General features: G+C 47.9%; 1 protein-coding gene across 3 annotated transcripts in view; it reads left to right on the top strand.

Moving 5' to 3' along the window:
- PRKCA (protein kinase C alpha) overlaps positions 1–15,557 on the top strand; it is a 399,125-nt gene that overhangs the window by 364,687 nt on the left and 18,881 nt on the right. For all 3 annotated transcript variants that reach the window (XM_081270052.1, XM_081270051.1, XM_081270053.1), the window contains exons 14-15: positions 8,121–8,201; positions 14,126–14,233. In XM_081270052.1, coding sequence (XP_081126178.1) covers positions 8,121–8,201; positions 14,126–14,233 — 189 coding nt within the window. The remainder of the gene's footprint in view (positions 1–8,120; positions 8,202–14,125; positions 14,234–15,557) is intronic.

The raw sequence follows: 15,557 nt of genomic DNA, 5'->3' as shown, positions 1-15,557 counted from the left end.
GAATGCAAGCCACAACTGCATTTAGCAGCCATGGTTTTAGAAAATTGGAAAAGGAATGGATGACATTAATTTTATTTAATCCAATATGTCTAAAAAATTAAATAAAAACTTATTAATGAGCCATTTTGCATTTTTTATACGATCTTCAAAATCTGATATGTACTGATAAGTATTTTATCCTGAAAGCACATCCCAATGTGGACCAAATGGATTTCAAATGCTTTCTAATCACCTGTGGCTCATGGTCTCTGTAATGGACAAGGTGACTCTGGGGAGCTCAAAAAGGACAGTAAGACCGGCATCCTAAATCATGTGTTGCTGAACATTTGTCTTCAAGTGGGGCTTTCTGGTACCGTTTTCCTTTTGCCCTGAGATTTTGGTCAATTAGACTTATTTATAGCTGATCACTGAGGGAAAGATAAGCTTTACTGTAACAAGGGACATGCTAGGGTGAGGTGGCACCCTGCGCCCTAGATGTCAGGTCTCTAGGACCTCCCGTTTCAACTGGTGTGCAAGGCAAGGGTGACAGAGTGTGAACTCCTCTGGGGAGAAATGCTCCGGCTGGATTCTAAATGTTGTCCTGTTATTACTGTTGAAAGCACTTTGGTGCTCAAGGTGACATTGTATTCTCACTCCAGGGGCTGAGCAAGAGGTTCCATGGGGCTGACCAGGGCAGTCACTGGGGAAAGACTCATTGGCCCTGGGCACGCTGCTTTCATAAGCCTTGGAGAAAGGAGAGGGTGGCCTCCACAGGTATCATGGGCATTAATGCCGTAGAGAGAGAGCATGAGGAGCAAGTCGAAGCCACATTGGAGACCTGGTGGTGGGGTGGGGAGGCTCTCCAGGTGGCCCTGGCCTTTAGGATTTGTGACTCACTCTAACAGAAAGAGAGTTCCATGCCCTTGCCTTTTGAGCTTTCCAAACTCAAGCATGGTTTTTCCACCACCCAGGCATCCAGTTGGTGAGACTGCTCAGATTTTTGCAGAATATAGAATATGGAATGAAGCACAGCCCCCCCCCCACCCTGTCCTCTGCCTGACAGTTCCCAAGGCAGCCCTGGTGCCCAACCCTGTGTATGTCAAAACCAAAACACTCTGGGATACCAAATAACAGAGATCGCAGGCACTGGCTTTTATGTGGTTACAAGAATAAAGTTCATTCACGTGATTTTGAAATGTAGTTACTTACAACAATTGAAATGATGGTTTCAAATCTCTTTACATTAATCTCCAGACCCCTTTGATTAATATTTTATTAATCCTGAAGGGAATGTATTTGGAAGCCATAAAGTGTGTCTTTAACACAAGTACGCTAACACGCAGAGCACCGCCTCCTAGCTGACTGGCCTTGGACAACTCCCTCAGCTGCATGAGCCTCAGCTTTCTCACGTACACAATGGAAATAGCAATAATTTCTGCCCGATGAGATGGCATGAGGAAAAGGGTGTAGAGCATCTCTCATATCAGGTGCCCAGCAAGTGAACTTTATCTTTCAAAGACAACTCCTGCTGCTCTTCTCCTTGGCCGAGTCAGTTTGTAGAAAAGCTGAGATCTTGAGATTTGCTTACATGGAGGAAGCCTTATTATCAAGTGACCAACTCTCACTGCCACAGTGACCCCTGCAATCTCCGTGGCTTCGCACATGAATATTTATTTACTCCTGCTCACGCTTAGTGTGGTGCAGGTCAGACGGCCCTCCTCCATCTCGCAGCTAAGCCATCTAGAACACATGGTGTCAGAATCCCAGGGTCAGGAGCAGGTGGGGTTTAACGCCTCGACCTGGAAGTGAATCATCACTTCCTCTCACCATCCATTGGCCAGGAGTAGTTACATGACCCCAAAGTAAAAGAGGCTGGGAAGTATAGGGGAGCACCTGGACTGTTTGGTGGGTACTGTCTGATGCTGGGTTTGGTCCCTCGATTCTAAGTTATCTTCTGACTTACTAATGCAATAGCCGATTTCTTCAAACTCTTTCCACCTACTTGTTTCTACCACGCAGCCTGCGCAGTGGTTTCATTAATGAGGTTCTAGGCATTAAGTTAGTTAGAAGAGATCAAAATAAAACACACAAACCAGTACCTTATTTTACATTGCTAGGTCCGAGACGGCTCGCCTCCCTGGTTCCCGCCTCTAGCCGCCCAGCAGGGCAGCGAGGATTACTCTGGGCTAGCAGGAGAGAGAGAGAGTGAACACGCCGGGGAGTAGCCTTTTATTTGGGGGACAAGAGATTCAGGGGAGAATTCCATCCAATGAAGGTTGAGGGGGGGCTGCACTCCAAGGTCAGGGTCAGTGATTGGGTCTCCAGGGTCAGTGGTCACGCACACCCCCACACGGATGGGCTCTCTCATCAGGAAAGGGTCGGGATAACTCCGACACAGCCAGAGTGCCTCAGGCCCTTAACGGGAGTCACCCAATCACGTGTCAGAATGGCTCCCCACACTTGTTTTTAGGATTGGCCTAGGCTTAGCCTTGCCATGAGCCTAGGTTCTGTATCTCTGGAATTGAAGTGAAATTTTCCACCCCACTGGATTAGAAATGAGCAAAAATTTTCAGGATTTACCCAAGCCATTTTGGGTGGATTCTTTTCTTTGCTCAGAGGTGCAGACTAAGAGTACTAAGCTTGTACTAATTAGAGAATGGGCAAGCAAACTTCATGCTGCCAATAATCTCAAGGAAATGGCTTTATTTGTGTTGGCTTGAGGTAGGAATCCCACATATATATTGTGATAGTAGGAGCAAATGTGACTCCATTTTGTTTTATGTGACTCCATTTATGTTTCATTTTAAAACAACCATGCCAAGTAGAAGAGTTATGACTGGGGCAAGATGTTCTTTTCCTTTTTCTATAGAAACCTTTAAGAACATGGAACTACCTAATGGGGTTTTGTTTCTGTAACTAGGATAACAGGGCTCTGTTTCTGTAACTGGGGTGACTGGGCTAACTGTGATTGGTTAGGCTTCCCTCCGCTTGACTGAACTGTCCCACTTCTGTAACCTGGCTTGCTTGCATTGGCTAGACCCCCTGAATATCCCTTTTGCGGTTTTCAGGCTTATAAGGAGTGCCCTTCCAATTGTTCGGGGCTGATCAGGGGAACAGCTTTATGTTCTGGTCAGCCACCACCGGTGTGCTTCAATAAAGGCTTGATTCGATTATACGTGAGTGGTTTGGAAGTCAGTTTATGAAACCCTGGGACAAAGCTTTAACTGTAACAATATCAGTCTTGATCCTTTTTATACTTAGGTATTGAGGAACACAGAACTCAGTTCATTTAAAATAGACCCTTTCAAATGACCATTACACCTCTGAACTTAATTTTCCTGTGGTTAATATTTCACTTTGGATGGATTTGTTGGAGAAGTATTTTAACAGCTAATCACTGAATGAAGTGCCCCCCACCACAGCTTTCTTCTTCGGTTTTATTTTCTCCCAGGAACATCTTGAGAATCATATTGCTTTTTGCACAGTTTTTTCTCTCTGCAAGAGTTGGCCAGGGAAAAGCCACATGTCCCACCTGGCACCACAGATGTATCTTTCTTTGATTGTATAAGTCAGATGCAGATCTGCAAATACTGCACAGAGTTGGTTGTGTGAGACAAAAATTGTGTTTATGGAACCTGGTCACATTTTTTTAGAGTATCATTGTAGAGAACAGCACTAGCTGAGACATTGGAACCTATGATACTTTAAAGGACGAAGTTGGGGCTGGACATAGTGGATTCCATGCCTGTAATCCTAGCTGCTTGGAAGGCTGAGGCAGAAGGATCGCCAGTTCAAAGACAGCTTCAGCAACTTAGTGCATCTTAGCAAGTCCCTGACTCAAAATAAAATATTAAAAAAGGGCTGGAGATGTGGCTCGGTGGTTAAGCGCCCCTGGGTTCAATCCCTGGTGAAGGAGAAGGGGAAGGAGGAGGAGGAAGTTGGACTCCTTAATCCTTTGATTCAAGTGCTCTTCAAAACAGTTGGACTAATTATATATTTCCCACTAAGATTAAGGGAAGGGGTTTATAATTTGATCAAAATGTTAGCAGTTCTTTATGTTTTCATAGCACCCTATAGTTTTCAAGAGAAGTCTATTCCCATGCACTCATTGGATTATCTCTCCTCCAGTCCTTCTGAGACAGAAAGGTGAGCAGGGTTCCCCTGGTGGATGGTGGAATGCCTCCATTCTTGGGGGCACTTCACATCCGCTCAGCCGTACACATTTCTGGAGGGCTCCACCTCTGTCAGGTATGTGCAGGAAAGTGAGGGCTCCCTTGGAAACAGATGTCAAGACAGGGAACAGATCCAAGTGTGTGCAAGGCCATTTGTCCCCTCATTCACTTATCCACTCATTAATTCACTCCTTCACTTATTCTTGAAACAAACAGTTCCTAAGCCTACACTAGTGTCTCCCACGCGACAATATGACATAATGTTTAAAAGTGGAATGCTGGAACAGGAGATTTACACACTGGTCCCGATGCTTATTAACCTTGAGTTTTCCAAAAATTTTTATCTGGGCAGTTGGGAGATTACATAGTCATTCTTTATCATCGGTTCTGTGGGGGAAAGAGAAACCAGATTAGCTTGTGGTTGCAGATGGTGCCAGGCTAGATCAGCCAAGCCTCCCGGCTGTCCATGTGTCTGACACGAAGATTCACTGGTAGTCCCTGTTAATGTCTTCTTTCTGATGAAATTAGAAAAGTGGCGTGTCAGTGTTGCTAACTCCAGGAAAGACTTGGGTAGGAGAGATGTCAGTATTAGGATGCGCACTTTCACTTCTTCCAGCATGACTGGCTGCCCGGCTGGTACCCATCAGGAGGTGTGTTCTAATCAGGTGATCCAGCTGAACCCTGTAGGGCAGATTCCCAAGCAGGAAGGCTTCAATTCAAACCTTACTCTCTCACTTACTACTTGGGCATACCCTCGAACAGCTTCCTTAATTTTTCTTAGCCTCAGCTTTTGTTTTGTTTTGTTTATTTCATTTGTAAGATAGGTATATATTATCCACCCCGTAGAGTTATCGAAGAATCAAAGGAGGTAGTGCCAACTAAGGACCCCTCCCATTTGGGTAAATACTGTGATTTCTGGAACCATGTTTATACTCAGGCATTTGCTAGATGCTGTGCTACAGGGATCAACATGGGTCCTACCTCCAGAGCATTTTTCATCTACCAGGGTAGGGCCTTTCAACAAACAACTATGTATTCATTACAATTCTGAGAAGTGTTGGAAAGGTACAGACACAGTCCTGTGGAAGGGGAAGTGGACAACAGCTTTATCTGTGGACTGGGGAAGGGCTTCCTTGACACCAGAAGGTTCCATGGGAGCCTCTCCAGGGGAAAAGGAAGAGGCCTAAGCTGGCTGTTTATTATGGGATGAAAGTGATTTTGCAAACCAGTTTTAAAAGGATGAATTATTCATTAAATTAAGCTGGGGATAAAAGGTCAGCATTCAGGAGGAAATCTTATTCATACCATGCTACAATTTTCAGGTAGAATAAACTACTAAATGTAAAAAAGTAAATCCATAAAACAATTAGAAGAAATTCTATTAAATATTATTTTACCAAATTGGGAATTTCTACTACTTAGGGGTTGAATGTATACTAGAAAAGCTTGTGTGTTTCTGCTATTAAAAAGCTCATATTTCTGAAGATCCAAAGGTATTATAAACAAAACACAAGTAAATGATCAATTGCAAAACTATTTGTAAAATAGACAACAGAGGGTTGATGTCCTTAAGACATAAAGAGCTCTCGTTAATCAGTAAGAAAAACAAGTGTCTGCATAATCTCAGTGAGAGTAGGGACATTGTCCTTTTTAGATTTTTATCCCTAGTATATTCTCCAAAAGAATGAATGAATGAATGAAGCAATCAATCATGATGGAAAATTGGGCAAAGTACACAGGCAGTCTAAGAAAAGACACGCAGGTGGCTAATTCCCATGTGAAAATGTGAAGTGACCAAAATGAAAATAAGAAGACCATTGAAATTTCACTTTCAATCATCAAATGGGCCCATTTTGGAAACAATGACAGGACCCACTGTGGGTGAGAATTCAGGACACCAGCACCGGTTACCGCTGGCGGAGCGTATGAGTGCTTCCACTCTTGAGTAATCTGGAAATGTGTTCTAGAAGTATTGCTTTTGGGTCTAGAACAGTTACTTTGACCCAACTATTCTACATGTTGGAATTAGTCCCACAGGAAAAAATCAGAGGTTTTGCAGAGATGCTCGTGATCTATTTATCAAACTCGGACTACAGATGAGTATATGGGCATGATCCTCATCTGTAAAAATGCATACACAGATGTACTATACCTAGAAAAGAGAGGGAAAGATTTTATGTGACAATAACATTATTAATGGGTAGTGGGACTCTAAGCAATTTTAGTTTCCTGTATGAGGTTTATTTTTTCCCCCTTTTATTTTCTACTGAATGAGCCTTCATGGCTTGGCAAATTAAAAAATAAATAAGATGATTTTATAAAAGAATGATTCTACCTAATGAATGGGAACACAAAACTAGCATTGGGTAGGGATTTAAATTCAGCCCAACTAGTTTGAGAGGGCAGTTTGCCATTATATCAAAAGACTAGAAAAATGCAAGAGTTTCCTGTCTGGAAACTGGGATGACATATATCATCTTCAAGTAATAGATTACAGACTTCAATGTTGATGGGTTTCATGTGCATGTTTATATTCTAGGTTTCCAGAAAAGAGTATACAGAAAATAACAAAGGTAGTAAAAGAAATTAAGGACTCCTCATGAGTTCCTACAGTTATCACTCTCTTGTCAAGAAGATGGGCTATGAAACTGCCAAGTCTGAACATGTGCCCTCTTGTTGGTGTGCACACTTGGGCAAAGCCCAGGGACTTTTCTCACTCTACATAAATATTAGTAATGCATTAAATAAATGGGGGAGGGCTGGCATGCAGAAAGTTTTCTAATGTCCCAGGACATACAAGTAGACATTCTGGGCCATTAAAAAAATATCCTAGGACATTTCAAAGTCAAAGCCATATATAAGACGGCAGGATGGTCGTGCCAAGCGCCTTTAGTATAGCTTCACTTCGAATCCTGGGTGCGATCCACGGGCCTGGGTATCGTGGGCTTAGACACAGGGCCTCCCTCAGAGGTCATGAAGCCAGTGTTTTAATGTCACATAACACTTAGAAATTCAAAACAGCATCACTCCCTTCCCCCAAGGGGTGGTTAGAGAATTACTCTGCAGATTCTGGGACCCACAAGGTAGAAGAGGAGGAGAACAAGCTGCCTGTGGACCCGGCACTGACCACTGCCCACACTTTGCCAATTCATTTAGTCCAATCCTCACCCTCACATCTTTAACTGAAGCATTTTTTAAAAATCTCAAATGTCGTGTCACCCATGAATACTTCATTTCTCACACATTTCACCCATAAACACACTCATCTGTAATAGAAAAGGACACTTTTATTTAGACACCCTGCAATTACGCCGCCTAACAAAATCAGCAAGTCCCTTAACCTCTCACCTAATGTGCAGACCACGTCTTCATTTTTCTCAATTGTCTCAAGATTTCTCTTTTACAGTTGGTTGGTTTGAGTCAAAAAGTTTCAGATATTACACTGTTCGCCTCTTTAAAAATGTTCTAGATCATGAGTCACTCAACGGGCTGGCTGCCCATCTTTGCACCTCAACATGCAACACAAGGAGACCACAGTATCACTTCATTCTTCCTCCTCCTCTTCATCTTCCTCCTCATCTGGTCACTTTCAGCAAAGCCCAGTTGCAGAGTCTGATCGTCTTATGTATCAGATCCCAGCTCTGAATAATATCTCTTGTTTTCCAAAAATTAATTCCAACTCAGCATCCCTATGTTTTCTACCAGCGAGGATTGTTAATTTACCTCGAGATGGTGCTGCAGCATCTCCACATGGACTTGGAAGAAGAATCCCCAAAACAGGGCTTGGGCAGTGAATCATGGGGCCAGGGTTCTGCATGTGGCCCATTTGAAGGACCCTTGGTGTGGAAATCAGAGACGGGGATTACCTGCGTCATGTGCATGGACCCATGCCTCCACACTTGACTTCCTATTCTCATGGGGCCCTGTGATTTACCACCAAAAATAACTGATGTGTTTGTTCTCACACAGATAATCGCTTACCAGCCGTATGGAAAGTCCGTGGACTGGTGGGCCTATGGCGTGCTGCTGTATGAAATGCTGGCTGGCCAGGTAACGTGGACTACGGCCTCCTGTTTGTTTGTTGTGTCCCCTGTGACTGCTTCAGCTCCGGGCACTGATGGAGGGCCTGACGGTGGAGTGCCCTGGTGTGGGTCTGACTTCCCTACACGAGTGAAACTCCCCCTTGAGAGTGTGTTTGGGGCACATGGAAATGATCTTCTATCTCCTGATAACAAAAACTCAAGTGCAGAGCTGCAGCCTGGGGTGCAGACCGTATGGCTTTCCCATCACGCCCAAAGCACCCTGAACGTTGATGACAGCAGGGGCCATTGTAAGTTTCCAGTATCTCCCCACGAAGGTCGGGTTAGGGTTCCCCGCAAGTTTGTCTGCACAGATGGCCCCACTGGGGCCCACATGCCTAACTAGTGTCATTATTTAAGGAAGAGGAAGGGTAAATAAGAGGAAGAATTTGACGGCTCCTCCCATCTCCCCCGACTCCCACTTGGCAGTCCACAGTATCTGCACAACGATCCAGCGAGGTTGAACTTCCAGTTTAGCAGAGGCCAAGGAGACTTCTCTCAGGGTGTGGCTTGTATCAGAGAACCAAGCACAGTGTCGCTGAAGGTGATGCTTTCTGTCCTAAGGTGATACTTTCTGATATGATGTTTTTCATGACAGTGGCTAGAGAAAGAGCTTTCCAGCAGCGAGAATAGCAAGTGCAAAGGCCCTGAGGTGGGAGTGTGTGTCTGTGTTGAAAGGTAGGGGAGCCACCAGTGTGGTGAGAGCAGGGAGCTAGTGGGAGCAGGAGGCTGAGGTTGGAAAAGAAATCATTGGTATGTGAGCAAGGAGGTCATTGCTAGGCCACTCTGGAGTGGAAAGCCACTGACGTCTCCTCCATATCTCTGTCATTTTGTCTCAAATCTCTTAGGTACTGATGTAGTCTTTAGATATTGAGAGATAAAAGGTACAGGCCTACATTTGCTCATTCTTTTTCAATGGTGTGAAGACTTGATTGACATCAAAAGAGTGGCTTGTTTATTTGTTTAGATTTTCCCCCTCAATCAAAGCTTGTTCTTAGGCCAAATTTCTTGGTGTCTGAGAACAGAAAAAAAAGCCAGTTATACATACACAACCACCGTCCATCTGTGAGACAGCAGTGCAAATACAAGCCGTCTGCACCTGAAGTTCCTTCTCCTCTAAAATTTGGACAATAAAATTTGACCCTGGATTACCAGTCTCCGGGAGCCACGCTGTTCATGAAGGCACAAGAGGCCAAGTTCCCGTCCTTGGTCCCATTTGAGCGTTCGACCTTTGAGCCCAGAAAACAAACCCTGCTTTCATTAAGAGTCTCATTTGCAAAGGACAAGTAAAGCCAGCAGAGCGGAACCCTAGGCTGGCTGCCAAGGGCACTCCACAGGCCGTAACGTGAGTCAACTCTTGGCCCACGGGAGGGAGTTCCAGATCGCAGTCCTGCAGCCGAGCCCTACCCCTCAGCCCCACGCCTGCCTGCCTTCTCCTCCAGGCCTTCCTGGGGTCTCATTTTCTAGGGGAGAACTCAGGGAGTACCCCACCCGGAAGGAGGTCCCCTTTGGGGAACACAATGAAGTCCTGCCTGCCTTCCACCACAAGAGAGTAGGCTGTTGCCTGTCAGAAGGCTCCTGGGGTGACCTGGAGGACTTACCAAGAGCAGGAACATGTTCACATCCTTCGATGTACAATCCCACACCCGGGATATCATTCTCAGGAGGCAATTCAGAGGAGGAAAAAAATGATATGCAGGGAGGAGTTTATAGCAGCGTTAGTTATTAGAGCACACTGCTGGAAGCAGTTGTAAATGTGCCCATGGACAAATGAATTGGTCTGTGTGACATATCGCCTGGGTGGCACTCAACTCAGAACAGGAACACTGGTGGCTACAGAGAAGATGTGTTTGCAGCAGTGAAAAAACAAAGAACTTCAGGTCATGCATCACGATTTGAAAATAATATAAGAAAGCCTAAGAGTCCAGGCAGGTTTTGCACTTTGAATATCTAGACGAGGAGAATGGAGGTGTTACTTTCGTGGACTTCCCCTCCCCCTCATCTTACATAATTTCAACTTAAAGTAGAGCTCCGGGAAGCTTTTCTGATTGCAGTGGCCATGACTACTAGACACCAAATACTTTTGGTCCGCTCCCACTCTGGCACACAGAAGGGTGTATTCCTGGCTCCCCAGTAATTGAGTGGGGCATGGTTCTGGCCAAGGAGCTCTGAGGGGAAGTGTGCCTGGGAGGGTGCCGAGTGCTGACGGAAGACACAGAGCTCCTGTTCCTGTCTCTGCCATGCAGACCAAGATGGCAGCCACTCCATCAGGGCGGGGCCTTGAATGACTGCGTCAGCAGAGCCCTGGGCGACCCCCAGTCGGCATGCAACATTGGCAAGAAATAAAATGTGTTGTCTGAGGTTTTGGAGAAATTCCAAGTGTCTGTTGCCCCAGCAGAGCCCAGCCTGGCCTCACGGACCAGGGAGGCATGGTTAAGATGCAAGTGGCCACCACCCTGAAACAAGCCAGGGACAAAAGGGCACTCATCAGAGGATCCCACTGCATGGCGCCAAGAGCAGTCTTCACACATCTCAGGCCCTGGGGGACAGCCCCCTCTTTATTTTCCTTCACCATCCAGCTCCTGGGTCCGTGTGGGCAGGGCAGTGCTTATGGTGGCCGAGACTCGGGCTCACTGGTCAGGACACCTGTGTTGGGATCCCAGTTGTTCCACAGAAGCTCTGTGGCCCTGGCCAAAGCACGGAGCTGAACTGCAGTGATCTCCCCTGTCCTTGGGGCTTCTGGTCTCCACATGGTAGGACTGGTCCGAGGATTCAGTGAGTGGAGCCCACAGAGCTCTCCTCAGGTGCTGGACATTTAGAAAGAGCCCAAGAGGACAGTGTTACTGTCACATCATTGCCGCTCTGCCCCACAAGTCCATCCTGCCCCTGTTTTACCACCAGTTTAGAGTCACAGTGGGCCAAGAACTTGAGGGGTGGAGGCGTGACCTGGGGTATGGTGACAGGAAAAGCCCTAATCCTTGGGGACCCACCAAGGGTGAATCTTGAGGCTCCATCCCAGGCATGTTGGCTTGGTTTTAGTTTAGGAATCCTGCTGCAAATGTCCAGCCTGAGGGGCCTCTGGGGATCCTTCCAGCTGAGACTAAAGATTCACCCTGAGTTGAGCAGCTTTCTTTACTGGAGGCTTTAGGGCTCAGAAATGTCCACGTTAGTGCAGGTCTTCCGCCTGGGCCCTCTGATCCAGGACCTAGGGTGCACTCTTTGGAGTGTGTCAGGATTCGGGTGACCTGACCTAACAGGGGTCAGAGAAGGCTTGATGGTAAGCGTTCTCCCTTGACTCGCAGTGGACAGAACCCAGTTCCTCACACAGCAGTTTCCATTTCAGAAATTAGCATAGGTGGGGACAGCTCACTGGCAAAGCGGGTTCCCATGCCACGAAGCAATCAAGCAGATGAGGTAGACTCTGCACCGAACATGAGGACTCCTGGAGGGTCACCCACGTGTCTCTGGGCGCTGTTCCTTTAGGGCTTGGGCTGGGGTTGTCTGTGTCGCATTTCTGCTGCTAGGACTTGAGCATCCCCAGGGGGGCTGGTTGGATCTTGCTGGTGCCTCTGTCACTTGACCACCCTTGCCAGCTCCGTGGGTGTGCAACCTGGGCAGCCACACCAAGCCTGAGCTCAGAAGAGCTGCGAGTTTGGTTGGATGCTTTGCCATCACCATCTGGAAATTCTTCATAGTTTTTAATAAAGGGTCCAAGACCTGCAAATTACGTAGCTGATCCTGACCAGAGATCCTAGTGGGCCATGTTGTGAGATGTGGACTGGTGATCCAGAAACAGAGCCCCACCCCGCTCACCTCCAGGACACCACTGACACCATAGAGCATGTGCCCACCCACCCAGGGCTCCGTGCTCATGGAGGGGTTTAGCTCACAGCCCAGAGCAGAACTCACACCTTGTTTGAGTTATGAAAATCTCCACCAAAACTTGGCCACTTCTGGACCACGTGTTGGGGAAGGTGAGGGGTCATGTGGATATCACGAGAGGCACTGAGAAAAAGTAGGGTGCATGATATCAGGCCAAGAAGATGCGGTGATGACGTGGACAGCAGACCTGGCCATCACTGTAGCTCTTGGCCAAGAATAGCCCTCCCCCATCCCTGGCCTGGCCTGGCCTGGCCTGCTCTGCCCTCGGGGGATGGAGGTGACACATGCCCCTGCTGGCACAAGTTGCCCCCTGCAGCTGGACTGCCCATCTGGCCTGCTTGTGGGCCCCCGGGTGCTGTGTTCCCTCCTCCTGTGGCAACATGCATGCCATGGCAGGCTGCCCCTGCCCACTCTTATTCACAGGCAGGCTTAATTTGAGCTCTCCTCACCCACCTACATGTTTCCACCACATAAGACATTCTCTACAGCATGCACTTACAACCGGAAAGGAGGCTTATTTATTTATATTTCTAGACAAAAACACAATCAAATGTCACCAGTCATCCAACCCTCACTTGCCCATACCTGACCCCAAAGGCAGAGACCCTTATGACCCAGCATCTGTCCATGGCTCCTGTGACCTGACCCACACTCAGCTCCTGGCCAGGCTCTCTACAGGGATGCCCCCCAGCTCTGCCTTCTCTATGCTAAGCTCAAGGTTACCTGAGCCAAGGAGGATCCTGAAGGAATTTCCCATGAGCCCATTCCTGCCGTGTACAGCCCGCCAGGGTGACAGATGGTTGGATGGGAGCCCAGATGTGCTGGAGGAAAAGGCTTTGAGGGCAGGTGGCTCAGCCTCTGCTCCTGGAGAAGTCTCCCAGCCTCTCCCAAGAGGCTCTGCGGCCTCACCGACCACCGCCAGGTTTCCTTCCTTTGCTCTTAGTGCAGCACACAGTGCCAGGTGCTGTAGACTCCCCAGAAACCTGTCGTAGAAAACCCCACTGTGAAACGGGTAAGCCACTTGCCTGTCCACCCAGCTGGGAAGCAGTGGAGCTGGAGTTCTGGCCCAGATCTGCCCAACTTCAGAGCCACAGTGTTGCCCGGTGCCACGTCACCTACCTTCCTCAGCGTGGGATTGTAAACCCAGGAGAACAGGCAGGAGAGGTGTCCTCGGAGGAGGCTAAGCTCCATTGCTGCCACCATGCGGGTGCCCACGCCCCCCCAGACAGCTCTGTGTAGGGTCAGGAGGCCCCTTGGTGAGCTCCTGGGTCAGGGGACATGCTCCTTGCCCCGTTCTGAAGTCTCCTCCCCTCATTGAAGGCACGAGGCATTCTCTACCCTCTCACATTCTGCACACAAAGCCATCTGTAATCTGACTTGATCATAATTAGATTTTTAGCACATAATTGCAAGATTAATGGATTAATTATAATTTGTTTGCAAATCATTAAAAGCATTCCTCAAAACACATGTTCACTACAGATTGTTTGGGGTTGCTCGGGGCAGGATAATTAAAGGGACAGAGTTAAAAATGAAAAACACAGGACAGGGGCTGGGGATGTGGCTCGAGCGGTAGCGCGCTCGCCTGGCATGCGTGCGGCCCAGGTTCGATCCTCAGCACCACATACCAACGAAGATGTTGTGTCCGCCAAAAACTAAAAAATAAATATTAAAAAATTCTCTCTCTCTCTCTCTCTATCTCTCTCTCTCTCTCCTCTCTCTCTTTTTAAAAAAAAATAATAATAATAATTTCATTCCCTGCCCTTGCCTTCCCTTCCCCACCCCCCTCCTCCTCCATCTCTCTCTTCTTCTCTTTAAAAAAAGAAAAAGAAAAACACAGGACAGACAGCCTAATTAAAGATAATCAAATAAACCCCAAGTTAGCTGAGCTGACTCTGCCGCCTGCGCGGCACCGGCTCCTGGCCTGTTTCTCTGTGCCGAGTCGAATCTCCAGGCACTGTGTGAATGAATCACTTCTCCTGAGTGTTGGCCCATGTTTCTCTTCTGGAACAGCCTCCATTTGATGGTGAGGATGAAGATGAGCTGTTCCAGTCGATCATGGAGCACAACGTCTCCTATCCCAAGTCCTTGTCCAAAGAGGCTGTCTCTATCTGCAAAGGGGTAAGTGGATTTGGGACCCTTTAGTGACCGTGGACCAGGAGGACAGACCTGGCCGTGCCTTTCCCAGGCTTCTGTGAGAGATGCCGGCAAGAGTATGGGCACACCACTGCTGTTGGCTACCGAGGGCTAGAACTTGGTGACATGCAGGGCATGGAGGGACATCTTGAGGACAGAAGGAACTCAAATCCCAACAGTTCCTGGGCCTCAGCCGTGTCATCTCCCCCTATTGTACTTCTGTCTCCAATCCAGCTCTTACAGCCATGGGGTGAGGGTAGCCAGAATCCGCCACAGGCCCTTGGAAGGTGTTAGGTCTCTTCTCTTGCCTCCCTCAGGATGAGCGAGTTCTTTCTGTCTCCCCACCCCCTCAGTACTGGGGACTGAACCCAGGCGCACACCGCCACTGAGCTACATCCCAGCCCTCTTTAGTTATTTTTTAATTTAATTTAATTGAGACAGGCTCTTACTAAGTGGCCAAGACTGGCCTTGGCCTTGCTGTCCTCCTGCCTCAGCCTCCTGAGAAGCTGGGATTTAGGTGTGTGCCACTACACCTGGCTTTGTTTCTCTCTGTCTTTCCTTTTTTGAGATATGACAAACTTACAGAAACAGGCACAAATCATCAGCCTACAGATCCACGAGCTGTCACAATGAATATACCCACGTAAGCACACCCAGGCTGAGAAACAGAACACTGGATGCCCCTCCTGTCCCACTTTCCAGGTGCTCCCCAGCCCGAGGGGTCCAGCATCCCCTCTCCTGACCACGGTGCAGCTTCACCTCGTGGGTCTTGAACTTGGCGCAGACGGGATCCTGCACCATGTGCCAGGGGATGGCGTCTTTGGCTCAGCACTGGGTCGTAGCTGCGGCCACACTGCTGTGTGGCTGTGTTCTGATTCCGTGCCCATGCCCTGGTCTTTGTGTGGACTCACTGCAGTTATTCACCCTCCCCCCACCTGTGGGGCACTGGGGTTGTTTCCCTTTGGCTTAAGGCTGTTACAAACTGACCAGCTACGAACCCCCTGGATCCTGTGTTCTGATGAACACTTGAGCTCCTCCCTATCAGGAAGTGCCCGGGGCTGGAATCCTTGGTCAGGGCTTGGCTAATGGTCAAGTGTTGGGTCACAGCATTATTTTCAGATTTAGTGAGAAGGGTTGCAACACACTCTTAACATCTCTGGTTCCTTCACTCACTCACAAAGTGTTGATCCTGCGCATCTTCCCCGGGCAGGGCAGGTGGCAGAGATGCCAGCGCAGGGCGATCGAGCTCCTGCCCAAGGAGCTCGGCTCAGCGTTGTCCCTGTATTCTGCCACAGGCACCTTGAAATTC

Source organism: Spermophilus citellus, assembly GCF_964194105.1.
Source record: "Spermophilus citellus genome assembly, chromosome: 17".
Classification (NCBI taxonomy): domain Eukaryota; kingdom Metazoa; phylum Chordata; class Mammalia; order Rodentia; family Sciuridae; genus Spermophilus; species Spermophilus citellus.
This window is presented reverse-complemented; position numbering and strand designations above follow the sequence as displayed.